Here is a 26,615-nt window from a genome sequence, read left to right as displayed (position 1 = left end):
AAAAAAAAAATCCATGGAATATTAAGCCTTGTTCAGACTGCCAGCCCAAATCCAATTTTTAGCATATGCATATTGTATCCAGATTGATTTTAGACTGGACAGCGAAACACCACATGAAATGCCGACTTTTGCAAATCGGATCTAACCCACATTTGAAGGTGGTTTGAAATGTGATTCATACAGATGCATCTCAGCCCTGACGAAAAGACAGGAGACGGAGCTGGAGGTGGCAGAGTTGAAGATGCTAAGATTTTCATTGGGAGTGACGAAGAAGGACAGGATTAGGAATGATTATACCTATTAGAGGGACAGCTCAAGTTGGATGGTTTGGAGACAAAGCAAGAGAGGCAAGATTGAGATGGCTTGGACATGTGTGGAGGAGAGATGCTGGGTATATTGGGAGAAGGATGCTGAATATGGAGCTGCCAGGGAAGAGGAAAAGAGGAAGGTCAAAGAGGAGGTTTATGGATGTGGTGAGGGAGGACATGCAGATGGCTGGTGTGACAGAGGAAAATGCAGAGGACAGGAAGAGATGGAAACGGATGATCCGCTGTGGCGACCCCTAACGGGAGCAGCTGAAAGTAGTAGTAGTATTAGACAGATTCGTCTTCAGTCTGGACACTCTAGCTGTGCAAATCGGATTTCAAACTGTCTTTTTGCATCACTCACAACACGTCACAATGACCCGCCATGGCTGCGGCACGGAACATCGCAATGTATGCCAGCCTCCTCCGTCGCCAAGTGTGTGTGGTGTGACAGAGGAGTTCTGTACCACAGTTGACAGCGCGATTGTTTGGAGGTGAGATGACGGATCGCCGTTTCTCATACTTCCGTGTTGGTAAACCGCATCACCAGCGTATGTAGTTACTCACGCCTACGTCGTTACCACAGCAACCCATGCATATGGGTTGGTGATGTGTGGACACACAACTCCGATCTGATCACTTGAAAATCACAGTGTGGACAGTCTGTCTTAAAGATCTGATTTGAGAAACAAATCTGATATGTCTGCAGTCTGAACAAGGTCTTAAGTTTCCAAATATCCAGTTCCCCATCAGGAAGTTATCAGCAGGATGTCTCCAACACCAGCAGCAGGGTAATTACACATTTTTAATTTGCGCAATTGTCTTAATGAGTGTTAGTAGCTTTTTGCACTGTATACAGAAAAATATCTATCACCCAATCTTTCCTTACCTATCTATGATTTACATATTTTGATGATATAACAGCTATCTGATATAACTACTTTAAGGACAACGTAAGATTTTCTTTGGTTTTCGAATTTAAAACTTTATATTCACGTCAGTTTGTCTATGTCCAGTGTCCCACCCAGATAAAGTACCGGCGTGACGTGCAAATCTATTTCTCTGTCCATAAACTGATCTTAAATCCTAACATAAGACTGAAGATAACCGAAAACACTCTCTCACCGTCTCGGTTTTATGCTGCAGATCGATCTCCACCCGACTCTTCTCCTCAGTGACTTTCTGTAGAGCGGCGTTCAACTGCTCCAGCTAAGGAGGAGATAAGGTTACATTCCATACCTGAAATCTTTAGATACGCAAAAGACAATAACAGGCTTATCTAATGGGAGACTTTTCCTTACTTGTTGCTGAAGCACCAGTGTCTGCTCTTCTTGTGCTTTCAGTTCTGAGACGGGCATGTGATGCTGGTTTACATTTGCCTGAGCCTGTGCAACCTGTACAAACAAACAAACTTTTTTGAAAATACTTATTCACTTACTGGTCGGGGGTTTGAAATTTAAATGGTGGAATCGGTTTGGGGTGGATATGAGAAATTTGTTGTAAACGTGACGCATTTCAGAATAATAAGACAATTTAACACACCATGTCCATCTTCTCCTCCACCTCCACTCTAAGCTCGTTCCTCTCCTGCCTTAGTCCCTCCAGGAGCCCCTGGAGCTGGTCTCTCTCCTCGGTGAGATATGTCACTTTGGAGAGCAGCTGCTCCACATCCTCCATTGAACACAGAGCACTGGATGTCTTTTTAGACAGGAGGCCGTCTCTCTCAGACAGCAGGCAGTCTCTCACAGACAGGAGGTTGTCTCTCTCCGACAGCAGGCCCTCTCTCTCGGACAGGAGGCCGACTCTCTCGGACAGCAGACCGTCTCTCTCGGACAGCAGACTGTCTCTCTCAGAGATTAGGCCATCTCTCTCAGAGAGCATGGCATCTCTCTCAGGCAGCAGACCGTCTCTCTTGGACAGCAGATCATCTCTCTCAGACAGCAGGCCGTCTCTCTCAGACAGCACGGCATCTCTCTCAGACAGCACGGCATCTCTCTCAGACAGCAGGCCGTCTCTCTCATGGAGCAGGCCATCTCTCTCGGACAGCACGACATCTCTCTCGGACCGCAGGCCGTCTCTCTCATGGAGCAAGTCATCTCTCTCAGACAGCACAGCATCTCTCTCGGACCGCAGGCCGTCTCTCTCCACTCGCACAGTCTGTATCTCCTCACTCAGAGTCTCCACCTTTCAGCAAATGGGGCCGTCATATTAGAGATTAGCTCAAGCAAAACACAGGACAATCCTTTCGAATATTTTTTAGTCACTTGAGGGGTAAACAAAGTATATAAAATTCAAGGAGGGAAATTCCCTTTTGGTCAAGCAACATGTGTGGCAACCCAAGAGGAGTTGCGATTAATTATACCGATCAAGATTTGCACCCTCCAGTTGAGGGATGGCCTCAATAAGCACTAGGCTATACTAACACCCAAGGTAAAGTCAGGGACCATAGACCATTTAAATGACATTGTTAAAAGGTCTTACATTGTTTTTCAGCTCCTCTAGCTGAAGTAATGATGCCTCATTGTCTAGACCGTCTGGTTTGGTCATTTGGGCAATTTCCAGGTGTTTGATCTTCTCCTTCTGCTGATGGTTCTTCTCCAGAGCTGTCCTGAGCTCCTCTTGGATCTCGATCATCTGATGAAATAAAGTATGAGTAAATCTGAGGTCTTTGCTCGAAGCTATGAGACTCAGAGGATGTGCGTGTGCACGCACAGGAAAAGCCTGCGTACAATTTTCTATTTGGATTGGTTGTGCAGTCAACGGATAAACCTACCATCTCCACATTTTCCTGCAGGTCCATCTTGAGCTGGTCTCTCTCCTCGGTGAGAGACGCTATTGTGGGAAGCAGCTCCTCCACCTCTGTGGAGCTCTGAGCGCTGGACATCTTTTCTGAGAGGAGAACATCTCTCTCGGCTCGAACGCTCTCAAGTTCCTCAGTCAGCTATAAAATTAATTTTGTTTTAAAGATAATGCATGACGTCTTGAATGAACATACAGCGGAGAGATGGGGGGGAAATAGGAGGTAACACTTAATAGTTGTTAACTCGAGCAGACATAATAGGCAGCTTAGAACCCAGAGCTTTAAAGTAAAAAAATAAAAATAAAAATTTCATTTTCAGTTAAAAAGGAAAATAAATATACAACTAAAGTTCAGTTTACCCTACCATAGAATTAGAGGTTTTATCCGTGGCTCTCTTGAGTGTTTATTATTTTGTCAGTGAAATGTGACCGTCTTATACTAAATCCCTGCAGGAGTGCTACAGCAGAGATGTCACACACTGTCCAATATGTTGGCGCCGACCAGATCTCGGTGGTTGGCTTATAACACAGTGACTACATGTCATTTTTCCATTTCATTACTTGTTACCCCAAAAGACTGATTTATATACCGCACAGTCGATGGGCAATTACTTACGAACCTACCGTGTTGACCTTCTCCTGCAGGTCCATCCTGACCTGGTCTCTCTCCTGGGTGAGAGACGTCACTGTGGAGAGCAGCTCCTCCACCTGCCCTGTGGAGCTCTGAGCGCTGGAGGGCTTCTCAGAGAGGAGGACGTCTCTCTCGGCTCGGACACACCTGAGCTCCTCAGTCAGCTGGGATATCTAGGAAAACAACCGGTGGTTATAGGATGTTTGTTTCTTCTTCTTTTTTTTTATATATCACTTTCAAAATCATCACTACTTGTGTGTGAATTTTATGGGGAATCTTATGAGTGTATTTGTTCTGTGTTCGAGCGCTGTGCTGTTGTGCTATATTCATATTCCAGCTGCTTTATTCTGTTTTAAAGAGAATCCTCTCTCTGGTGACAATTAACTGTCATCTAGTTATTCATCTACCTCCATGTTTAATTTGGCAGTCTACAAAGAACGATAACAACACAGGGTAAACAACACAAAGAGAACACTTTAAGTCCCCTTCCAGTCATGTCTTAAGACATCAAATGCTCTGCTTGATATAATAAGTTGTCTAATGTGTTTTTTTCTGCAAAATAAGTTCAATTATCTTGCAACAATATTGAAAATCACATCTACTCCTTCTCCCTCATTAAAAAAAAAAAAATTCAGAATCGGGGTGTCCGGATGGCATTGTGGTCTATTCCATACAAACACGGGGATCAGCGGTTCGAATCCCCGTGTTACCTCCGGCTTGGTCGGGCGTCCCTACAGACACAATTGGCCGTGTCTGCCAGTGGGAAGCCGGATGTGGGTATGTGTCCTGGTCGCTGCACTAGCTCCTCCTCTGGTCGGTCGGGGGTGCCTGTTCAAGGGGGAGGGGGAATAGTGTGATCCTTCCACAAGCTACATCCCCCTGGCGAAACTCCTCACTGTCAGGTGAAAAGCAGCAGCTGGCGACTCCACATGTATCGAAGGAGGCATGTGGTAGTCTGCAGCCCTCCCCGGATTGGCAGAGGGGGTGGAGCAGAGATCGGGACAACTAAAAGAGTGGGTTAATTGGCCAGATACAATTGAGGAGAGGGAGGGGGGGATCCAAAAAAAAATCCAAATTATACCTGTCCTCAATTCAAATCTCCCTCACCCGCAGCTCCCCAACTCTCCGCCGCTTGCCTGTAGTGCATACGCCTGCTCACCGTCAACTCTGCTCATCGAGCATGGTAACCTCTGCTTGTTTTCTGTTTTGCTTGCTACTTTACGCTACAGAATGGCAGGTGGTACTATAGCAGTAATTCAGCCATACATGTTCGAATTGGAAACCAATTCTGAAAAAGAAGAGCAAATTGGAGAGGACTGCTTTGGCTTGTTAGCGTAAGCGGGGAGGACACACCTGAGGCAATTTGGTGTGATTTTTGAGCCTTTATTCTCCCCTGCGGAGCCACCGGTTCGCTCTCTTGGGCCAGCATGGCAAGCAGAGCCTCACTACCACTGCTGCCACAACGGGCGGAAATTAAATGTACCAGATGACCGAGACGGACGAGACAGAAGAGAAAGACAGAGGGAGAGACGGAGTGCACCGACGCCGCAGGGGAGTGCTGGGCCGTGGGCGCAGGATCGAGGGCAATGCTGCGTATGCCACATCCAGCACAGAGCAAAGGGTGGGGCCACTGCTGGTTGGCTGTCACCGTGAGGAAGCAGAGTCAGAGATGGGAAGGGGTACGAGGTGCACCGGGGAAAAACTGGGAAAGCCCTCCGTGCTAGCCAGATCTGTGGCTGGCTCTGTCTACTCTTTGTGTCATAATAAATATGTATATCCGTGACTGACGATAATTGCCTCCATCCCTCTGGAAGGAAACTCTAGGGTCCGGTTTACATTCAAAAACTGCACACGCTACCATGTTTGCTGTCAAAACGTTCACTATACAAATGCAAACTCGCTCTCTGCACTGACAAGTCCTCTCTGTGCACGAGGTCTCAGATTTCTTTGCCCGCCCCATATTTACACATTAGACAGCGACTGGCTTTCAGATTTGTGACATATGAAATCTAGCTTGCCCAGGGTATGTTTGAATCCCAGATTTTAGGGAAGTACTCAGACATCTACAGTAGAGGAATGTGAAAACATCGCTCTAGTGACAAACTTTGCACAAATACAAGTCAGTATATAGTCAAGGTCAGACATTTTAGGGGACACAAACCTAAGAAATACACATTTTTGTGTGGAGAGGATCTTTAACATAAGGCCTTGTTACTAAGGTTTGAGAAGCAACTTAGTGCTTAGCCTATCAAAATACTAACGATTTATAATTCAGAGATGTTCATGTAAGAGTTGCAAAAAAACTTAATTATGCAAGTATCTGTCATCTGTGTCACACCTGCTCTTGAAGTTCTTTGCTTATCTCCTCTTCCGTACTTCTGGACAGTTCGCTGTCAGCCAGTTTCTCCTCCAAATCTCTCATCAGCTGTTGTGTCTCGTTCAATTTTTCCTCGAGTGAGGTTCTTTGCTGTTCACTCTCATCAAGCTGAAATTAAATGGTGATAAAATAACTCTGTAGTAAAGGATAGCTTTAAAGTTCTTCCACCAGCATTACCCATTTCTAACAGGTACCCTTTATCTGAAAAGCTAGACCGATTGATTTCAACAAGAACAGTCAAGTTGTTAGATCTGCCATTTATATAACCTTAGATTAGACCCGAGATCAAATCCCAACAGATATTTTCCCTCCCATGTCTCTGCTACTCTCTCCCATCTGTATTCCAACAGTCTTAGCTTAAAATAAACAACCAACAAAGACAAAAGGACAAAAGTCGGTATTCACTAGACATACAACTTACTCTCAGACAGGTCTCCTCCACGGTCTCCAGGTCTGACTGGAGTTTATCCAGCTGCTCGGTGGCGTCGGAGCACCTCTGGATCAGCTCCTGTTCCCGCAGCGCCGCAGTGTCCAGGTCTCCTCGGAGTTTGAGGACTTCCTCCTGGGAGCTCTGTTGGGCGTCTCTGAGTTGCTGGCTCTCATCCTGGCTTTGGCCCTGGGCAGAGAGCAGGCCATCTCTCTGGGTCTGAACGGCGTACAGCTCCTCGGTCAGCTCACACACCTGGGACAGCCAAAGGGGAGATTTGGTGATCCTACCACCTTCATTCTTTGTCAACAGTTTCAAGTGGTTCACAATACATTAAAAGGGGGAGGAAAACAAACAAATAAATAAATACCCGCGCACAATGGATCCTTGTCCAGTGTAACTCACTGAGTAAATGACTATTGTGTAAACAGGCCAATCCCAGAGTGATGCTACTTGCATGTGGTTTTTATACAGTCTATGCCAGTAACCAGTTATTCTAGTTTCAGCGCCTTGGACCTTTATCCAAAGCTGTGAATGCACTGTATGCTTTTTGGACAGATCTGCCTTTGAAAATTGCTCTTAATGAGAGGGAGCCCGAACCTGATTTCTTTAAACATCAATGGGATCGAATTAAGTCTGGACTGGCTCGCGAGGAAAAAGGATGTCTAGTACGTCCTGCTGCTTTTAAGAAATCATACCTACTTATTTCACTGAGCATGATTACATGGATGTTGTGAACGATATAACATTTCTTCAAGGCATTTTAAAAATAAACGCCATCTTCAATTCAGTCTGGTGTCACATATAGCGCTGGTTACAGAGCTCACCTGCTTCATCAAGTGGCTCATCTTGTCCGGGAGTTCTCTGAGTGGAGTCAACTCTTTAAGCTGAGCCTGAAGAGCTCCCGCTGCATCACGAGACTCTGCAAGCTCTTTATTCAGGTTAGCCACCGTATTCTCAAGTTCCATGCTGTCGATGAGGTCTAAAAAGAAAAAAGAAAAAAGGAAAAGAAAAGGTTTACACTTGTGCGACATGAGAGGTCAGTAAATCTTTGTCAAGTTAATCCAGTTCAGATTTGCGTCTGCTACAGCCTGTCCCAGCAGGCTTTGGGCTAAAGGCAGGCAGACACCCTGGACAAGTTGCCAGTCAATCAAGGGGCTTACAAAAAAAAACAAAAACAAAAGAAACGCTCACTCACATTCTACCAATAGCCAGTTTAAAGCCTCCAATTCTCCAGATCACCTAACAAGCAAGTCTTTGAACTGTGGGAGAAAACCCACACTAACGTGGATTTAAACGTCACACAGAAGGAGCTGGGTCAGCACCAAGGCCCTTCGTGCTGTAAGGCAACACTGCTAAACACTATCCAACGAATCGCTGACACACACATTTTCAAAAAATTATTCAACTCCTCCGTTTCATCCACTTTTGTAAAACACACTAAGAAGCTGCTTGACTGTAAAATAGATTTGCAGAATAAAATGGTTTAATTCTGCCAAAAATACAACCTAAACTCATGTACGTGTGAACAGGACAAACAAGCCTGCAGAGTCCAACTACCAACACAGACATCCCTGCTCAATACCCACTTTTCGGTACTTTGCCGTCCAGCAGAGAGGTAAGCTTTGTGTTCTCATTGAAGACGACGTTCAGCTCCTTCTGAAGGTCTGACTGCATTTTCTTGTAGCGTGACTTCTCCGTTTCAAGTTCGCTTTGCAGTCTATTTAGCTCACACTCAATCTTCTCATGGCTGGCAGTAAGGGCCTCCTGGAGAGAGACACAAATTGAGGAAGATTAGACAATGATTTCATGTGAAATAGTGTCACTTAGTCTTCTGGCAGCCTGTTTAAATTAAAAAAACAACAACAAAAAAACAGTTATGCTACTTATGTGTACACAAACTGCAGGGGGACTGTAGGGGGAAGCATAGAGACAGACACTTGTTGCATTGGTCTGATGTACCATGAGACTGGAGTACAGAACAGAATCACGCACACTTTACTGCCATTACATATAAGCACTGGATAATGCGCGATCCTCATGCTAAAATGCAGGACCAGGTTTCAATCACCGGATGAAGCCAAGTTTAACTAGTCTTGTTAAAAAGGTAGAATGAGGGGCATCCGGGGAGCATAGCAGTCTATTCGGTTGCCTACCAACACGGGGATCGCCAGTTCGAATCCCCGTGTTACTTCCGGCTTGGTCGGGCGTCCCCAAAAGACACAATTGTTCATGTCTGTGGGTGGGAAGCCGGATGTGGGTATGTGTCCTGGTTGCTGCACTAGTGCCTCCTCTGGTCGGTCGGGGCGCCTGTTCAGGGGGGAGGGGGAACGAGGGGGGGGTAGCTTGATCCTTCCACGCGCTACTTCCCCCTGGCAAAGCTCCTCACTGTCAGGTGAAAAGAAGCGGCTGGCGACTCCACATGCATCAGAGGAGGCATGTGGTAGTCTGCAGCCCTCCCCCGATCGGCAGAGTGGGTGGAGCAGCAACCGGGATGGCTCGGAAGAGTGGGTTTAATTTTCCAGATACAATTGGGGAGAATTGAGGGGGGGGGGGGTAGAACAAGTAGGATTTTCCTAGAAATCAATGTAGATTCATACAAAATGAATCCCTCTAAATCAGGGGTTTCAAACTACCAGCCCACTTTTGTGCGGCTCATGCTATCTTTTAGATTTATTAAGAGAGCCAGACCGCGTATCCATTTTGCGTACTACTTTCATGTTGTTTTTTAAAATGTTTCTGTGTTTCTAGTTCTAAGTACTCGGTTAAGTTTAGTTGTGAGGCCAGTTGCAGATGACATAGCCTAATGTCAGTTTTGCATCGTTCTCTCTCTCTCTCTCTCTCACACACACACACACACACACACACACACACACACACACACACACACACACACACACGAGTACATAAACCCAGTAGGCTAGCCCACTGCCAAATATCTCACGTGATCTTGCCAACGTAAGTTGTTGTCTGTAGATGTTTTGTAAAGACATCACTTTCAATAGCCAAAAGAAAAGCCGACCAGGAGCGCCAACAGTAACAAGACAAATGGACATGCGACTACGTCCTCACTGGATTTAACGCATCCGCGAACTATCTAATTTGCAAGGAAAAGTTTGCCGTCCCGAAGGATTTCAATCTGAAGCAAAATTACACTACTGAACATGCAGAGGAGGACGATCGGTTCAAAGGCGAGGAGAGGGAGACAAAGGCTTTCAGAAAAGTCTGTCCCGTCAGCAGAACTTTTTTCACAAAGCCGAACAAGACTGTGATGCAGCTAGCTATGTGGTACACGAGGCAAAAGCGAAGGCTGGCAAGCCATTTACGGAGGGACGGTTTCTGAGAGACTGCATGCTGCGGGTAGCGAATATCGTTTGCCCGGAGAAGGCGTCTTTATTCGGAAATGTCGGTCCCAGCCCAAATACAACGGCAGAATGGCTCAGCGAGTTGTCAGGCAACATTTACAGACAATGATTTCACGCACTATTCTTTGGTACTCGATGAAAGCACATGCAAATGACCACGCTCAGCTCACTATATCTATAAGGGGTATGAACGACTTTTTTGAGTTAACAGAAGAACTGTTAACTTTATATCCAATGCAGGGAAGGAAAGACTACAGCCAGAGATATATTTCAGGTGCTGTACAGTGAAAGTGAGGGTGCTGGTCTACCCTGGAGTAAATTGGCTGGAATCATCCCGGTGCCCCGTCAATGACGGGAAGAAAAAAATGGGCTTCTAGCACGGATTCAAGGAAAGCTGGCGGAGGAGAATGTAGATTCCCGCAATTGCATTGCACTGCACCATTCACCAGCAGGCACTCTGCAGCAAATGCTTGAAATTTTGCTGGGGAGAGGGTCGTCTGGAGTGCCCTACTGAGCTTGCTGCCATGGTGACCTGACCCCGGAGAAGCGGCTAGTGGTGAGACGAAATGAGATGAGAACCTTTGGGCAGCGGGACATGGCAACCAGGTGCCAGATCAAGAACATAAGTGCACATCCAAGAGGAAGTTATGAAAATGGTGGACACAGCGCCGAAAAGACGCAATTATGGCGAGGCGAAACGCCAAGCGGACAAAGCTCGTTCCAAAACGAGAGTGAATCTGGGGTTGGCTTTCACCCGCTGGCGAGCACTGAAGGAGGAGGATGAGAATGAAGAGCGACGCAGTTGACCTGTACACCGGGATGTGTTGTGGCAACTGGTCAGGGGGCGTGTCCTTCTGGAGCCAGGGAGGAGGAGCCAACTTTGAATGTTGTGTTTACGAACCGCGACCGACAACTCCTACTCGTTCTACCTTTAGGGTTTCGTCATCAGCCAAGTAACTCTGACCATACAAGGAATGTGTCTTGGTGTGATTCTCAAATCGAAAGTACAAAAAGAAAATTTGACCGAAGTAAAAGAAGACTACAATTTTAAGAGTATCAAGAAAAGAGTATCTAAGGATTAAAGGAAAACTACATATATATGAATGGGGACTGAGGGAACAAATATTGTAATTATTGCAAAAGGCAATAAATTAGCATTAGAAAATGTGCAGATACTGGATCTCAATTGTACAATATTACAGTTGAGACTACAGTCTTCGGCTCTCATAGAATTGAACTTGTGAGATAAAAATGACATGAAAATATAGAAGACTGGGAAACACCGACCTCAATAGGTCATTTTACACAAATGCAGTATGGAATAATGTATACATGGGAACTACAACAGAATACATTAGCGCCACACAAAAGGTCTCCAAACAGCAGCTATTCACGTGCAGACGTGGCCGTTTCAAAATACAGAGAACTGTATTGTCTCACCAGTGGACAGAAAACTGTCCAAGACATCAGTTCTCCACAGTCAGAACAACGAACAAAGGGCATTATAAACAAGTTTGGGGAAAACAAACAGTAAAAATAACTAAAAGACAACCAAATCATATTCACACTGTTTTTGTGAACGATGTTCGCCGGAGGAGCAGAAAGCCAGCATGGAGGAGTTAGACAGGGTTAGGTTTGTGAGTGCGATTATATTCCCGACCGACTAAATGAAGACCTGTGGCAATGGTGTCTGGCGGAGTGAGTTATTCTACATGCCTGGTTAATGACCCTTGAATTTTTATCATTATTATTGAGAAAATAACTCAATCGACCAAAATTAGGTTTATGCTAAACAACAGCTACATTCTTTTTTGCTTCAGGTTTGTTTGTGTGCGTGCTTAAAACTTACGTCCCTCTCCTTGAGTGCAATGTTCTGGCTGCGTAGGTGAGCCCATTCCTTCTTGGTGTCTCGACTGAGTCCCTCTGCATCCTCCAGGGACTGGCGGAGCTGTGTCACCTCCTGCACCAAGTCCTTTCCACTCTGGAAGAGAGCAGCAGAATGTGTTAGCCGTGGTCAGTACCCAAACGGTTTTCTTTCTCTCGCTTGCCGATTTGTTTGCGTTAGGACGATAAATTGCTGAATTTTTTAACTTGCTGTGGTCAGATAGTGCATATTATCCTGACTACGGCTATGCTTGTTAGCTATGGATGTAGCAAAGGGAAAAAGTAAATTGCTGAGGTGAAGACAAGGTTTCACGATGAATGGCATTATATCAGGGCTTGACTTTATCAACACATGGTGAACTCAGTGTTTAAATGCTCAAAAAAATAATGTCATAAGCTCATAACCATGATTCATGTGTTACATAAGCATTGTCGACCACAATAAATGGGTTAGGAGATATGTAAGATACACCATTAACATACCATACTCTGAAGCTCCTCTGCCCACTCAGACTTCTTCTTGAGCTCCTCTGACAGAGCTTCTAGTTTGGCCTTTAGAATTGGCAGGGAGAAGCAGATTCATCATTGTTGTCAGAAATGATAATCCCAATGTAAAATAGTCACAGAGCCCCCCCCCCCCCCCCCACCACCACCACCACCACCAGATTTGAACATTTTGGGTCATGTTCGTTGTGACGTGTCATGATGGTCACATCAGACAACAGCCATCCACAATATTACATCTGGCTGTAATCGAATATTATTTCTCACAACGAATACCATGATATGTAATGACAGTGGGTTTTCAATGTGTGTGGTGTGTGTCTTTTGGACCAGACTCTTTTAGGTTCTTAGATTAGAATGCTTTTTCAATACTTTTTCAGACCTGTGGATGAGCCCTGCATTCAGCCGTCTACTAGCACGCCGTCTTACCTCAAGCTCTTGGCATTTCAATTCAGAGGACTCCAAGGCCTGCTTCTGGGATAAAATTTCCTTCTGCAGCTCGTTCTGTAAGAGTATACAAATACAATGAACACTATGCCATAAAAATTTTGATTACAAGACAACCAAATCATACCCTCCTTTTCCACCAACGTGAACCTAGTTCTAGCTCTGGGCTGGTTCTAGTGCCGGTTCGCAGTTGGTTCAACTTGTGAACCGTCTAAGACCCGGTTTGCTTTTCCGCATACTAGAGCTGGCTAGAGAGCCATGTCATTATGTCACTGTATGGTCATGTGTACTAGCCAGAGGATTGGGGAATAGTTGCATCACCGCATTGTAAAATGGCAACATGTGCATAATGCGTACATTGCAACAATTCTCCAGCTGTGAATAGTACACATGGCAATTGTAACTCTAGTTAAAGGTCACAGCAATTTGCATATGAAACCGATCGTTGTTTTCGGTTGTTATTCCACTGTATTGTTTATAAGGGTGGGGATACCTGCAGTTAGTTGAGACTGACAAAGTCACTTAAACAAGTGATGAAACATTGTGCCCAGATGGATTGATTCAACTTTCTGGGACTTCCTTACCTGGATTATTGAGCATGCATCAATACACAACACAGGCTAAAATTGACAGAACCAATGACGTCACCTCGTTCTCTTCTCTACATTTGTCTTCCAGGGACTTGAACTCGTCCACCTCTCTTTTCTCTTCCAGTTCATGCACAAGTGCAGCTTTCTCCTTCTCCATATTTTCTGTCTGCTCCATAAATAAGCCCAGCTCCTGCCTCAAGTAGTCCCTCTCAGAAGACACCATCTCCTACAAAACAGACATCATCCACATGAAGCCGAATATGCAAATACAGGACATCTGCAAGATTCATCCAGTTAAATTTCAGATATTTTTGGACTATTTTGGATGCCAGTTTGATTGATATGTATATAATTGGTTTTACAGGTGAAAATGACAGAAGACTGTACGACTGGGCCGATTTCTCGAACAAAAATAGAGTAGTAAGAAAGTTCACTTTCAAAACTTCCAATACCGAATTCAGGACTTAAAATGTTTTATTTCACCATATTGCAAAGCAGTAAATGCTGTGAAATCTAGAAATACTATGTACATAAGATGTACAGCAGTAAATATGCCTTTATGATAGAGGAATACTTCAAGTTTATGGATTGGATTTTTTATGCAGGTATTGTAATGTGCATCATAAAACAGCGATCATATTCAGACTGCATTTTAAGATCACTTCAAATAGGAGGAAAACAGTGAAAACCAACTGGCAACTGATCGATCAAAACAGTCTTGAACGGATCAAGCAAGAGCCAAAATTTCCACAAAGTCATGTTACAAACAAACAAATTTTAAAAGCTCTGACGGACTGAGATTCAACAATCAGTCTTACAACGGAGTGAAATTACTCATTACCTTCTCAAAAACCAGGGTCTCACACAGCTGGATGGTCTCAGCAAATTCACTTTTCATCTGCAGAAGGACAAGGTAGGGAAGTTTAGTACCAGAACAGGCTACTGAAACTGGGTATTAAAAAAAAAAAAAAATTATACATACATTTAGAGAAGTACATATATCACAAGCACTCCTTCTGTGCACCTGTTTTTAGAATCGAGGATTACTGCTCTTACACAGGGGGGGAAAAGTATTCTGGAAACAAAACGACAGACCTTCTCCTCAGTTTCGCTGTGCGTGCAACGCTGCTCCTCCAGGCGCCTCTCCAGGTCAGCAACTCTGCTCTCCAACATCTCTGACTTCTCAGCGGCCTCTCTTCTCTGCTTGATCTCCATTTGCAGCCGGAGGTCCAGCTCTGTTGCGTCCTGCTCCGCTTTCTCCGTGGTGTCCGGTTTATGCTGGGCTTCCTGTTCCCGCCTGGCTTCAAGCAAAAACTCCAGCTCGTCAACCTTTCTGGCCAACATCTCCACCTTTGCTAGGGCCTCCTCTTTCTGCTGATTCTCAGCCTCCAGTCGCAGTTCCAAGTCAGACATCTTCTCAGACAACTCGGGCGTCCCGTTTGGAGAAACGAAGCTTTTGGGGCTGAAATTAAGGAGACGGACCCACCGATGACCCTCAACAGGAAAGCTCAGACTGTATTGTCAGGACGCTTATACAAATACAACACGAAACAACTGCAGATGATCAGATTCTGGCTATAGCTTTTATATGGTTTGGAGTCACACAACTTTCTCCAACGGTCGAATTCTGAACAGATTTTTATGTTAATTGGGTTAGTTCACCCAGAGAAGGATGTGACACGGTGAGACATAGCCAGATTTTGACCTCCGTGCATGTTCAAAGATCTTTCCACAATACCCAAGGTCATGTCGTCATGCATATAGAAAAACCTCCCTGTATTTCAGTGTCACAGCATAAAGTACCCAAACACATTGCTACTGGCTCGGTTGAGCTTCATTCAGCAGCAGCGTGCCGATGCTCACCTGTCTCCGAGGCTGCGAAAGGTCACATTGCACTGGTTCATCTCATACGGAAGCTCATCGCCAATTCCCCAGTGAGAATAAAGGTCCTCATCATCTGACCAAAAACACAAAGCAACAATTTAATTAAATATTTAATTAATAAGGGTGTATTGTAAGGGTGTATTGTAATCACAGAAGGTAGACATTCTTTCATGTACACTATGATTCCTAACAAGTTTTTCCAAAGATTTTGTTGGCCAATTCTGACCTTCGGCCATCTCCATTAAATAGGACGGATTAGGTTTTCTCTTGTGAACGGCCGGTTCGGCAAAACTGAGGTCCGAACGACCGGCGTCACTGTCTGACGGCTGGGTGAGCCTGAGCAGCTTTCCTCCTCCCCATGTTACCCTTCGTTTTGGCACCTTGAGTGTAAGAGAACGAAAAAAAACAAACAGCTCATGAGCGATAGGGTAGAAGCCAAGTTTCTTTCGATATATGGACACGGCGCTCTGTTACTAACTTTTTGGGCAGGAGCAAAGTTTGAGCTGGTGACCAGGAGTTTGGTGAGGTTTTTGATCCTGTCCTCCTGCTCTCTCTGGAGCTGATCCTTCTCCTGCAGGAGCTGGGAGAGACTCTCCCTCTCCGTCACGGTGGTCTGCGTCACTGAAGAAACCTACAGCGCGGGTTTAAACAATCCACATGTTTTAACGGCCAAGGAATAACACAATGATGCGCCTATCAGATTTGCCAAGAATGAATACTGTATCGTTCGGATACACCATTTCAAATCATTTGCCTCCTATGTACCTTGATGGTCTTCCCTGCATTTTATTTAACTTATCATACTTTAGGTACATACCAGAGCAAAGAATCCGTCTCACTTTCTCTTGTGCACATTGATTTTAAAGAAATTGTATGGGGTGTCCGGGTAGCGTAGCTGTCTAGTCTGTTGCCTACCAACATGGGGATCACTGGTTTGAATTCCCATGTTACCTCCGGCTTGGTCGGGGATCCCTACAGACACAATTGGTCATATCTGCGGGTGGGAAGCCGGATGTGGGTACGTGTCCTGGTCGCTGCACTAGCGCCTCCTCTGGTCGGTCGGGGTGCCTGTTCGGAGGGGAGGGGGAACTAGGGGGAATAGCGAGATCCTCCCACGCGCTACATCCCCTTGGTGAAACTCCTCACTGTCAGGTGAAAAAGAAGCGGCTGGCGACTCCACATGTATCGGAGGAGGCGTATGGTAATCTGCAGCCCTCCCCGGATCGGCAGAGGGGGTGGAGCAGCGACCGGGATGGCTCAGAAGAGTGGGGTAATTGGCCAGATACAACTGGCCAATTACCCCATTAAAAAAAGTCCAATACTTGCACTAATTTCTCGATATATGGAGATCCAGACTCTCTTATACAGGGAAGACCAAACATTACTTTTTTACGATTGTGACATTTTCACTTTTTACGTCAAAAGCCCTATCTGGATGGTATTTTACAGGGCAATATGAGTAATAAAATATTGTGATGAATCATCAGTAGTTATGTCATCAATCTGGACAGCTTTTAAACTTACAGACAGAGGGTAAGTGTCAGATGAGCACGGCTGTAGATGTCTCTTGCATGTCAATCAAAATCTAAAAGCCAACATGGCATCCGAAAAAGTAACGAGACCAAATACGGCTGTAAATCATATGATGCAACCTCCCCTATTGAAACTAATCCCATCTGAGCGGGGATTTTTATTACTTTCTTTCTTAAATTTTGTGTTGTGTCCAAGTGTCACAATGACCAAAAAAACTCAAGTCTGTTTTCACATTCCAGAAATTTGAGTCAGTAAGACTAGAGGACCAGTAACGGGGATGTATAAAACTTGCCTCTTGAAGCCGTCGTTTGAGGTCCACTATTTCATTGCGATATCTCTTGAGAAGGGCTCCGTCATCAGAAACCTCTGTGACGTGAGGGTCATTCTTCATGTTCTTTGCTGCGCTGGCGAACTGGCGGATGAAAGAAGAGCTCTTAGGGATCCAAATTCACTGGGAACGTCAAAGTTTGTTTGGACTTGCCATTTCAGCATTTCCTCTTGTGTTTCAAATCTCACTTCGGAAATCAGGTATAAAACAGTGTACTGTCGGCATAGCACGTCATGGATGTGGGAGTTCAGTTTCACCAACCTGCAGGGTACTAAGCGTCTCGTCAAGTGCGGCAAGGGTGACGGTGCAGATGATGACAGTTTTGGCGTTCCCACCCAGGGAATTCTGCAGGATGCGGGTTAGCTTACTGTCTCTGTAGTTTGTGAAACCCCTAAGTAGAGAAAAGGAAGCAAACTAGACATTTTCAAAATGCCCCCTCAAACGAAATAAGGTCATACCAAAGGCTGTCGAAGTGTAATCCCACACGCTATCCTTTCTTTCCTTAGACGGTCTTACTGATGCATCACAAAAATGAAAAACTTGCTCCCAAATCAACAAAATTAAGAAACAAGACTACAGACTGATACACTGTTTAAACTTCAACACCCACATGAGGCTGACAGTGCTTAATTGTGCATCTATCTTAGCAGAATGCTGTTGCAGCCTCATTCTCCATCTTGCTCCAACTAATTCGCTTAAGGGTGACACAAATGTCTAACATCCGATTAAGCAGCAGGCTGAACCATCTGACGGCGAGAGCAATGAATGATTCCTAATGAACAGCAAACACTTACGGGACATGGCAATGGCATCTCTGAAGATGCACATTTAAAATATTAGAGGCGCAATACTGAGCAGAATGTATTGTCTTGTAAAATTCAAATTCATTGTATATAAACCAGCCGTGAGGGCTCTCAATCCACCTTTGGTTCTCCTCAGACAATTTCTTGATCACTTGGCCCAGTATGAAAAGGCTGCGGTTTATGTTGCACCCTTCCTTGAAACGTGTACCTGGAAAATCAAAACCAAACGGTCATTTGAGCTGCAGCGTAGGCGAAACACCTCTCAAATAAGTGGTGTTGAGCTACTGCAAGCATGTTACAAGTAGCTTCAGTTTTCCCATAATGATCGTCTAAATTCTGACTTAATCTAAGTGAGATGGCAGCAACTTCATTAACATTACCACCTTTATTAAGTGTTTCTCGCCAACTTACCCTCAGCTCCTGTTTGACTTGCTCTCTCTGATCCAGCCAGATCAACCAAATTCTGGTGGAAAACAAGTCAAGTAAAATATGAGTACGCAATAATTTGAAATGATAGCAAGCTTAAAAAAAAACAACTGCCAAATCATCTTACCAGGTGGGATACAAAAATTGCCCCGTCAGCACTTTCCCCAGACGCTGGGTCACTCCTTTCCCGGCTCTCCAAGATCTGAGGGAGACAAGATCGGTAAAAACACAGCCCCTACTTCGTCTAGAATATATAAGATGACATACTGCAGTTCTCTAACCATGCGGAAAATTGTGTGCGACCGACTACTCCGCTGGTTCATCTTGGTCTTCCCATAATGCCGGTTTTCTGGGAGGGAGGGAAGAGGAGGAGGAGGAAGGAGGGATGGATTGAAAGAGGAAAAAAAACAAAGAATAAGTACATAATTCAAGATGAACTGTAAATATGAAAGGGCACACAGGACTGCGGCATATGCATGCATCGATTATTCTTGATCTAGTGGTTATGTCGAGATGTCACAGGAAGTTGAATCAGCTCATCTGGACACAACGTTTATTGAGAGAAGCGTTTCATCACTCATCTAAGTGACCTCTTCAGTCTCACCTGACTGCAGGTGTCCCCATCCTTATAAACAATACAGTGGCACAACGACCGAAAACAACGACTGGTTTCGTATGCAAATTACCGTGACCATTAACTAGAGTTTCAGTGGCAATGTGTACTATTCACAGAGGACTTGGGAATGTTTGCAATCACAGCGTTGTAAGATAGCAAGATGTACTTAGACCCCCCCCCACCCCCCTTCGGTTCAGGGATGTTCGTTCCCTCGTCACATAGATGGCTTCTTTGACTCCCTGTTCAAAAAAGCGCTCCTCCCTACCAAGGATGTGCACATCCTCATCCTGGGTATAATAGATTCTGCCCAGGGGAAGCTACACCTAGTCTGTATGGGTTACCCAAGATACATAAACAGGATGTGCCACTACGGCCTGTTGTTTGTATGATTAACTAAGTGACCGATAACATCTCTTAAGTTTCTGGCATCTATTCTTAACCCGCTGGTAGGCAGTAATGAACATCACATTCAGAGCACTATGGGTTTTGTGGATAACGTCAGGGACATTATGGAGGGGGATGAAACGATGGTCTCTTATGACGTCACATCCGTCTTCACATGCGTTCCCGTTGATGAGGCAGTGGAGGTAGTCCGTATCAAATTACAAACCCCTTAGCACTACGTTTACATGCACAGTTTAGTCGAGCTATGGTTACAGCTCGATTAGTTCATTAGTCCGACTACTGCCTTGGTCCCAGTATACACACGCGGGAGGGAAATCGATTTACTGACGGAGTCATGTGGGCTCCGCTACGATAGGTGGCGATATGCGCTCTTTCAGCTTGTTTGTGTTGGGCCATTACCGGTTGGCCTATTACGTCACACACGCGGAGCGCAACGATCGTCGCGGACTTTCAACCGAGTAAGCGTATACTCCGTCTCTTCATCCGTCCAAAAATGAGCTCTCGATGTTTTCGCCATGTTTGCAGTCACTGGCTTCCTCTTCTTGTGCCCCCCCCTTCTTCCGTTTACGCTGTTCGACTTCCGGGTCAGATTTGGCGCGCGGAAAGTTAGCGCGTGCGCAGATCGCCTCGGCCAGCTCCAGTCCGGCTAAGGTGTACACATGCAGAAGTAAATCGACTTCCAATCGCGTTATCTGGGCGTGTTAGTCCGACTATTACAAATTCGATTTCAGTCGAGCTAACATGTTTACGTGCATTTTAAAAGTCTTGTTTTAGTCGGACTGACGCAATAACTCGATTTTTTAAGTGTCATGTAAGTGTGTGTCTGCTCCTGAAGCTGTGTCTTCAGTCCTCATACTTCACATACAGGGGGCAGTACTGTAGGCAGAAGCATGGGTGTGGCAGTGTTTCTCAACCGGGGGTCCGCGGACCCCTAGTGGTCCGTGGTGTAACTGCAAGGGGTCCGTGAAAATAAAATATCTTTTAAAAAAAGATCCTATGACATTTATAGAAATAGGATTATTTTACTCAAATGTGACTGAGACCTTTACCTAAACTATAAAGGGTAACAGGACTTTTTTCTCTAATTACCTCTGTTTCACAAGTGTAATTTATTGTATTTTAATAAGAGATCTCGCTCCCGTTTGCATTGTTAAAAGTTACTGCATAAAAAATCTGTTGTTACATATACCTGAAAGTTACTGAATACATATTCTGTTTTGTTAACTATATCTGAAAGTTACTGCATAAGAATTCTGTTTTGTTAACTATATCTAAGTTACAACTGAAAGCTCTTATTTTTGCCCCAAAGAGTGAATAAATGCTATAATGCAATTTAAAATGCAGTTTCTACTGTTTCTATCAAATTGCAACCCCCCTCCCCCAAGATCAGGTGGAGGGGTCCTCAGGGTAAATAAAAAATACGCAGGGGGTCCAGGACCCCAAAAAGGTTGAGAACCACTGTGCTACGGGTTCCCCAGTCTCACCTGTAGTGGCCAACTTGTATATGGAGGAAGTGGAAAAGAGGGCTCTGGTGTCCTATCCAGGGACACCACCTAGCCATTGGTTCCGATTTGTGCACGACACCTTGGTTAAAATTAAATCTCAGGACGTACCACATCTCACCGGCACAAACAGAGCAATATAGCATACGCTGTTAAGTGCCAGGAGGATTGCCATGACTTGTACATCAGGGAAAACAAACGGATGCTGGCGAAGAGGATGGCACAACACAGAAGAGCTAACCACATCAGGCCAGGACTCTGCAGTCTACAGCCATCTACAGGCCAGTGGCCACTCTTTCAAGGATGAGGATGTGCACATCATTAAGAGGGAGGACCGCTGGTTTGAACGGGGAGTCAAAGAGGCCATCTATGTGAAGAGGGAACAACCATCCCTGAACCGAAGGGAGGGGCCTAAGAGTACATCTGTCGCCATCTTACAATGCTGTGATGCAACCATTCCAAATCCTCTATGAATAGAACACATGGCCACTGAATCTCTAGTTAATGGTCATGGCAATTTGCATATGAAACCAATCATTGTTTTCAGTCGTTATGCCACTGTGTTGTTTATAAGGGTGGGGACGCCTGCAGTCAGTTGAGACTGAAGAGGTCACTTAGATGAGTGATGAAACGTTTCTCTCAATAAATGTGTCCAGATGAACTGATTCAATTGTCTGTGATTTTCCTACCAGGATTATTGAGCATGCATAAAGACCACGTTGAGATATCTTACTTTCTCCTTTTCTGATCCAGGCCAGGGCTTGTGCAGGGGAGGTGACCAGTTCCTCAGTCAGGTCAGCCACATACACATTTGTCTGTACAGAGGAATTGTCAAGTTACTTTCATATATGCAACAGCAACAAGCACATCTCCCTCAATCTTTGTTCATACGCACTGTGGCCATGTAAAGCCATCACCAACGGTATCTTTCATGCATACACACACTTACATCGATGGTCCCGCGGACCTCCAGAGGCTTTCTCTTCCAGCTGTCAACAAGCAGGTCTGTCACCGTTTCGTTGTATATTTCCATGTAAGACACTCGAAGGAGGAACTCCTTCTTTGGAAACTGCAGACACAAACAGAAGCGATCAGTCACAGTTAATGACGATTACACAACTATCTTCAATTGATCTTGAATTACTCGAAGTTCTCACATTCTTGATGGTCTGAAAGACATCCTCCATGGCCATGGGTATGACTCCTGGATTCAGATCACTCCCCATCATGGTGAAAGTTTTTCCCGATGAGGTCTGGCCATAAGCAAATATTGTGCCTGGGAATTAAGAGTGGTGGAAATTTTAAATATCGCAAGTTAAAAGAAACAACTTCGTTGTTGAGAAATTGATTCATGTCAGCTAAAGAAATTGGGGTATAGATTACAGAACATAAGATGAAAAGAGTTAAAGACGACAAGTAACTTTGATAGACAGATCAGGCGACAAGTAATTTCAATACAGACAAGGAGACAAGTTATTTCAACAGATAAGACAACATTATCCAAAAGAGCTGAATCAAGTGCAACTGGATAAGACAACAATGTAGATAGATAGATAGATAGATAGATAGATAGATAGATAGATAGATAGATAGATAGATAGATAGATAGATAGATAGATAGATAGATAGATAGATAGATAGATAGATAGATAGATAGATAGATAGATAGATAGATAGATAGATAGATAGATAGATAGATAGATAGATAGATAGATAGATAGATACATAGATACATAGATACATAGATAGATAGATGTGGTGGCAGACAACAATTGCGTGGCATAACATATAGTAATTCATAATAAAGAACCTCAAAAATCTACCAGTAAGTAAGCTAAAAGAAGGAAGAACAAGAAAAAGATACATAGAATGACAAGTGATTGGGGAAACAAGAAGAGCAAAAATAAGAATGGGGGGGGGGGTAACGCTGCATCACTAGGGTCTGAGGATAGGATGTTGTGCTGCTGCAAACCACCTTGAGGCAAATTTGTAATTTGTGATATTAGGCTATACAAATAAAATTGACTTGACTTGTCCAGTCTCACCGTGTCCAGTTTCAAACACATACCATTATAACCCTCAACAGCAGAAACAACCAAAGGCTTCGCAATTTCCTGGTACAAGTCGTTGGTGGTTTCCTCAGCATTGAATACTCGGTCTGTAAATAAAATGAACCAACAAAAAGGATGAAATGCATGACTGACAAGACGCATCTTTTTTTCTATTTCTTGGGGGGGGGGGGTTCTCCCCTTTTTCTCCACAGTTGTACTTGGCCAATTACCCACTCTTCCGAGCCGCCCTGATCTCTGCTCCACCCCCTCTGCCAATCCGGGGAGGGCTGCAGACTACCACATGCCTCCTCTGATACATGTGGAGTCACCGGCCGCTTCTTTTCACCTGACAATGAGGAGTTTCACCAGGGGGATGTAGCGTGTGAGAGAATCACGCTATTCCCTCCCAGCTACCCCTCCCCCCTGAACAGGCGCCCCAACCGACCAGAGGAGATGCTAGTGCAGCGACCAGGACACATTCCCACAACCGGCTTCCCACCCACAGACACGGCCAATTGTGTCTGTAGGGACGCCTGACCAAGCCGGAGGTAACACAGGGATTTGAACTGGTGATCCCCGTGTTGGTAAGCAACGGAATAGACTGCTATGCTACCCGGATGCTCCCACAAGAAGTATCTTTTAAATGTTTTTTTTAAGAGATAACATATATTGTTAATATGATACGTTTACTAAACAGCACGGAAAAGCCCAACAAGATAGATAATATTCAAGTCATTCGGCCATTTTTTTCCCACCCAAACCTTCTCATGGCACCATGAATGTCCATGTCTGGCACCAGGTAGCTGAGTAGAACTCGAACCCCAAACCCTGGCAGCATTAAAGCCATTTGCAGCACATTGAGCTATGGAGTGATGCAAAATCCAGCATATCAGATAAGTGCTGTGATTTACTCGGGACAGACAAGACCCAGTGGGAGATGGAGACACCATAGGGGTCTCCCCAAATTGAGAGCCTGCATACCACAACGCAAAAATTGGGAAATTTTTAACATTTTGTGAATTCATTATTTCATTGAGAACCTGCCTTTGACATCTTGACTTCAAAAGCACGCCAACACTTTTTCATTAACATCTAGGGAAACGTGTACATCAGATTCAGATCAACTTGACATGAGAACAACTATAAACCACTTGCAGTCTATATCAATAAGGTTGAGTTTCTAAATATGTGGTTGTTACTGGTTATACATGTTTCAAAACATACCGAATGTAAAGTTCTTGGTCAAATTTCCATCATCAGTTTGTTGAATTGATTTCTTTTCAGCTTTCCAATAGACCTGGACAGGGTGGGCACTTTCTGCTGCAGTAGTTTCCTCTCTGTGAAGAAGAGGAAGATTAATTCCCCAAAATGAAAAAAGCATGCATACTGTAACATATCTGACAGTAAAATTTACATCACAGAAGCTGTAGTCTAAGCTTGAAAATCGAAACAGATTTTCCCCCAATTATACACGATTGATACAATTCTCTTGACTAAGCAAACCAGAGCCAGATGTCTGTGTTGCTCAGTGAGCATGGCAGTGCTCTTGCAACAGTTCCTTGTCAGATCTTTAAAGTTGAGTTAAATGTCACCTCACCAGCAAGAGGGTCCTGGGTTGGATTACAGCTCATCTGAGTGGAGATTGTATATTCTCCCCATGTTTACCTGGGTTTCCAGGTACTCCAGTTTCCTCTAACAGTTCAAATGCATGTGGTTGAACTGGAGCCTTTAAATTGCCAATAGGTGGTAAACTTTTCATCAGTTCAGGTACAGCATATCAATTTTTTTGCTCACATGTAATTTGTAAGGTAAACCATGTTATTAGGTTGTAACCGCTAGCTGCTGACCACGTACAGTGACCTAGAATAGTTAGAAAAGTTATTTATTTACATTATAAGTCAGGCAGCCATACCAACATGTACCCTAGCTCTGCCAAATGATGGAAACTAAGTAGGTATGGGCTTGGCTAGTACTTGGATGGAAGACCTCCCGGGGAAAACTGAGTTGCTGCTGGAAGTGGTGTTGGTTGGGCCAGTAGGGGGAAGTCTTCCCTATAGTCCTACTATCCATCCATCCACTGTCCAAACAGCTTATCCTGCTCTCAGGGTCACGGGGATGCTGGAACCTATCCCAGCAGTCACTGGGCAGCAGGCGGGGAGACACCCTGGACAGGCCGCCAGGCCATCATAGGGCCAACACACACACAGTCACACCTAGGCGCAATTTAGTATGGCCGATTCACCTGACCTACATGTCTTTGGACTTTGAGGGCCGGAGCCTTTAGTCGACTGGCTAACGTAGTCACCCGTGGTGCGGGAGACCCGGGTTCGCGTCCTGGCGGTCCCCTGAATTCTGGTCCTAATAAAAACAACAAATATCAAATCCCAATGCCCCAGTGCAGTGACGGGGACACTGTTCTGTAGGAGATGCCGTCCTTCGGATGAGACGTTAAACAGAGTTTCCTGACCCACTGTGGTCATTAAAGATCCCATGGCACTTATCACAAAGAGTAGGGGGTTCCCCAGTGTCCTGGCAAAATTCCCAACCTGGTAGTCTCCATCTGGCCATCTAACCCCCCCCACCCTCCAAAAAAAAAAGAAAAAAGAAAAAAGTAACTGGCTCATTGATTCCCCCCTCTCCACCTCAAGCTGATGTGTGGTGAGCGTTCTGGCTCAAAATGGCTGCCGTGCGTCACCCAGGTGGGTGCTACACATTGGTAGTGGTTGAAGTGAGTTAGCCCCTTCAATGTGAAGTGCTCTGGGTGTCTAGAAAAGTGCTATATAAATGTCCATCCGTTCATCCATTATCTGAACCATCTATCCTGCTCTCAGGGTCGCGGGGATGCTGGAGCCTATCCCAGCAGTCATTGGGCGGCAGGCGGAGACACCCTGGACAGGCCACCAGGCCATCACAGGGCCGACACCCACACACACACACACACACACACACGCACATATACATTCATACCTAGGGACAGTTTAATATGGCCGATTCACCTGACCAACATGTCTTTGGATTGTGGGAGGAAACCCACGCAAAGACGGGGAGAACACGCAAACTCCACACAGAGGACGACCCGGGACGACCCACCAAGGTTGGACTACCCCGAGGCTCGAACCCAGGACCTTCTTGTCGCCGCTATATAAATGTCTGTGAATTTTCTCATTCATCCAGGTCATAGTTATCCAAAGGAATATATAAATGTAATGATAATTATTAAAGCAACATTTTAGTGGTTTTAGGGAATGTACTGGTGCAGCAAGAAGTCTCTTAGTAGCATCCATATCTGGGAATGTTCTCATTTATCCAGGTCATGGTTATCCAAAGGAGCTGGATCAAGTGCAACTGGACTTTGTATATATCCGTGAAGACGTTTGGCCTCTCATCCAAGAGGCTTCCTCAGTTCGTGCCTCTCTGACTAGACCAAGCTAGTCTGACTGGCTGGTGATGAGACTCAGAATTGATCCTCTAGGAGTCGTTGTCAGAGCTATTGATATGCGTGGCTCTTTGTGATCCGATGTTTACCAACGCTTTAGGGAATGTGCTGGTGCAGCAAGAAGCCTCTTTGTGGCATCCCTAGTTTCCACAGCAGGACTTCCCAACTCGGGAAATGGGACCATCAGTGGAGCTCGTGAATGCACTATAGCGTTAACCACAACAGTAATATTGAGACGACGCACTTAAAATAACTGTCCCGTCTATCAGAAACAATTTAACTAACTAATCGATTACCTGGAC

At 44.9% G+C, this 26,615-nt stretch overlaps 1 protein-coding gene across 1 annotated transcript in view; it reads right to left on the bottom strand.

Moving 5' to 3' along the window:
* The window catches only part of cenpe (centromere protein E), a 52,937-nt gene that overhangs the window by 25,723 nt on the left and 599 nt on the right, over positions 1–26,615 (bottom strand). The window contains exons 2-28 of the mRNA XM_056294224.1: positions 21,984–22,102; positions 21,776–21,895; positions 18,431–18,505; positions 18,289–18,340; positions 17,998–18,085; positions 17,336–17,465; positions 17,039–17,158; positions 15,692–15,844; positions 15,440–15,593; positions 15,193–15,286; positions 14,425–14,791; positions 14,171–14,227; positions 13,388–13,555; positions 12,722–12,796; positions 12,272–12,340; positions 11,754–11,885; positions 8,129–8,306; positions 7,367–7,521; positions 6,534–6,794; positions 6,074–6,220; positions 4,143–4,163; positions 3,729–3,908; positions 3,079–3,246; positions 2,787–2,939; positions 1,848–2,489; positions 1,607–1,699; positions 1,431–1,514 (exon numbers count right to left, since the gene is read on the bottom strand). Coding sequence (XP_056150199.1) covers positions 1,431–1,514; positions 1,607–1,699; positions 1,848–2,489; positions 2,787–2,939; positions 3,079–3,246; positions 3,729–3,908; positions 4,143–4,163; positions 6,074–6,220; positions 6,534–6,794; positions 7,367–7,521; positions 8,129–8,306; positions 11,754–11,885; positions 12,272–12,340; positions 12,722–12,796; positions 13,388–13,555; positions 14,171–14,227; positions 14,425–14,791; positions 15,193–15,286; positions 15,440–15,593; positions 15,692–15,844; positions 17,039–17,158; positions 17,336–17,465; positions 17,998–18,085; positions 18,289–18,340; positions 18,431–18,505; positions 21,776–21,895; positions 21,984–22,102 — 4,055 coding nt within the window. The remainder of the gene's footprint in view (positions 1–1,430; positions 1,515–1,606; positions 1,700–1,847; positions 2,490–2,786; positions 2,940–3,078; positions 3,247–3,728; positions 3,909–4,142; positions 4,164–6,073; positions 6,221–6,533; positions 6,795–7,366; positions 7,522–8,128; positions 8,307–11,753; positions 11,886–12,271; positions 12,341–12,721; positions 12,797–13,387; positions 13,556–14,170; positions 14,228–14,424; positions 14,792–15,192; positions 15,287–15,439; positions 15,594–15,691; positions 15,845–17,038; positions 17,159–17,335; positions 17,466–17,997; positions 18,086–18,288; positions 18,341–18,430; positions 18,506–21,775; positions 21,896–21,983; positions 22,103–26,615) is intronic.

The sequence above is a fragment of the Lampris incognitus genome, chromosome 15 (assembly GCF_029633865.1).
Source record: "Lampris incognitus isolate fLamInc1 chromosome 15, fLamInc1.hap2, whole genome shotgun sequence".
Classification (NCBI taxonomy): domain Eukaryota; kingdom Metazoa; phylum Chordata; class Actinopteri; order Lampriformes; family Lampridae; genus Lampris; species Lampris incognitus.
The sequence above is the reverse complement of the archived record's forward strand: the minus strand, read 5'-3'. Positions and strand labels throughout refer to the sequence as shown.